General features: G+C 43.3%; 1 protein-coding gene across 1 annotated transcript; it reads right to left on the reverse strand.

The window, feature by feature from the left end:
- Positions 1-1,319: 1,319 nt before the first annotated feature.
- On the reverse strand, positions 1,320-1,962 carry LOC123835957 (small ribosomal subunit protein uS12-like). Its single transcript, XM_045865124.1, is given in 2 exon segments — positions 1,320-1,528; positions 1,731-1,962. Coding segments are annotated over 2 exon segments (441 nt in total).
- Positions 1,963-2,562: the final 600 nt, after the last annotated feature.

Here is a 2,562-nt window from a genome sequence, read left to right on the forward strand (position 1 = left end):
TTCATTTCTAAAATCTAGAGGGTGAACCTCAAGGTCAACTACTTACTCATCATCATATTTTCCCCAATTCATATGGCTCATGTTCAAGCAAGTGACCACACCCTTCCCATCCCCATGCAGGCATCAAACAGACCCAGGCTGAAACCTTGGCTCAGAACTAAATGACTGATGTTAAGTGCTTAATCTTTCTAAGCTTCGGTTTACTCTTTGTGGAATTGTGATTAGGGCATCTCCCTAACAGAGCCTTTCAAGATTAAATGAAAAAATGAATGTCAGGCACTGAAGACACAATAAATGGTGGCTGATGTCATCACTACATGTTTACCATGTTACAATTACATTATCTGACCAATCAAGTGGACAATTTATATCCAAAGATTAAAAAAGGAATTTTTTTTACATAATCTCTCATTCACATGGAACCTAGTCAGTAAACCAGTGGTTGTCAACAGTAAGGTTCATAAGAGTCATGTGTTTACCTCTGAACCCTGATAAATGTCCTACTCACCTTAGATAGAAGTACAAACAGCACATTTATGGACCTGGATACTATTGATTTTCTAATTAGGGACCAGCTTTATTGCCAACTCCAATCACATGATTAAACAAAATTTCCCTACATTTATTGTTTTTGGAAGCCTGTCAATGAAGGTAAAGAATTTGACTAACTACTAATATGTCCACATTTCACACTCACATTTAGTATCTGGGGCCCCGTGCCCCCAGTCTTTGTTTCCATCCAAAGTCCCTCCTGCAAAATGCAGCCATTTCTGCTCCATAGTAGGAGGTAAAAATGATTGTTTTTTGGTTTTTTAAAAAATGTTTGTTAAATAAGTGAATCCACATTCAGAAGACGGCTACATAGCTCTTGTGTTGCCATCTTGTCTGTACAATGAGCAGCTCATGGATAGCAGACATGGCATACTGTCTTTGAAATATACAAGTGGGAGGCAGAGCTGTGTTTCGGAGTCAGACACACCTGGACTGGAGGTTTGTGACCCTGGGAAGAGAAGTGAATCTCTTTGAGCCTCTTAAAGATAGAGATAATGATAGCACCTGCATCCTAAATTGTGGGGAGGATTAAATGAATTGCTGAGAAGTGGATAGCTTTTAGGAGATAGTCTCTTGGGTGTGGACCTCACATCAGTCCCTGAGGTTGCCCAGCCTCTCTTAATTTTCTTCACCAACCAGTTTCTGAGCAGAGATCCGCCCTAGCTGACCTATATGGAGAATCATGTTTATTTCTGGGCATTTAAAGAGGACTATTTTTTTTCTTGGCTTATGAAAATTTATTATTGTCATCTTTTCACCATCAAAACTTACGATACTGGTCTTTCCTTCTTGCCTTTGTATAAGGCCCAAAGAGAGACACTGGCTACTTGGACAACCTTAAAGTGAACTCCAGGAATGTCACCGACAGCATGACCTTTGCAACCAAATCCAGCAACCAGAACCTCATCATTTTCCTCAATAACATTCAAACACCCATCATTGGGTACAAAGTCTGTGATTTTTTTGCCATTTTTTTCTTTTAAAGATTTTATTTTATTTATTTATTTGAGAGAGAGAGCGAGAGAGGGAACACAAGCAGGGGGAGTGGGAGAGGGAGAAGCAGGCTTCCCACCGAGCAGGGAGCCCGATGCGGGGCTCGATCCCAGGACCCTGGGACCATGACCTGAGCCGAAGGCAGTCGCTTAACCAACTGAGCCACCCAGGTGCCCCTTTTTTGCCATTCTTGATCAGCTGGACCCTGACACACTTCCTGATGGCAGAATTCGGCTGCTTGGCTTCAACTCCTACTTTTTCCAGCACAATTCCTTTTGCATGGGAAGCACCTCCAAAAGGGTTGGCCTTCAGGGCTGTGTCTAAATGGGCTTTCTTGTACAGTTTATCATGCCACTTCTGATCTCATCAGTGCCTGCAGAGCTTCCCAGCAGTATGGAGACCACGACACTTGTCCATCCTGCTGGGCCAAGGGCCTGAGCAAAAAAGCTTAAAGAGGACTTTGACCAGCATTATAAAACTGGCGTGTGAAAAATGGATTTTTATTTATTTATTTATTTTTAAAGATTTTATTTATTTATTTGTCACAAGCAGGGGGAGTGGCAGGCAGAGGGAGAGGCAGAAGTAGGCTCCCTGCTGAGCAGGGAGCCCGATGCGGGACTCAATCCCAGGACCCTGGGATCAGGACCTGAGCCGAAGGCAGACGCTTAACCGACTGAGCCACCCAGGCGGCAAAAAATGGATTTTTAGACATTCGATAAAAACTTAAAAAAATGAGTAAAGTATGGACTTTAGTTAATAATATTGCTCACTAGCTATGACAAATGTACAGTAGTAATGTTAACAATAGGAGAAACGAGGTGGGGGTTAATGTTATTGTAACTTTCTTATCAATCAAAAACTATTCTAGGGCGCCTGGGTGGCTCAGTCGTTAAGCGTCTGCCTTCAGCGTCCTGGGTTGGAGTCCCGCATCGGGCTCCCTGCTCGGGGGAGCCTGCTTCTCCCTCTCCCGCTCCCCCCTGCTTATGTTCCCTCTCTTGCTGTCTCTCTCTCTGTGTC

The sequence above is a fragment of the Mirounga angustirostris genome, unplaced genomic scaffold (genome assembly GCF_029215605.1).
Source record: "Mirounga angustirostris isolate CCGP_5_RB_7025 unplaced genomic scaffold, mMirAng1.0.hap1 SCAF_12, whole genome shotgun sequence".
Lineage (NCBI taxonomy): Eukaryota > Metazoa > Chordata > Mammalia > Carnivora > Phocidae > Mirounga > Mirounga angustirostris.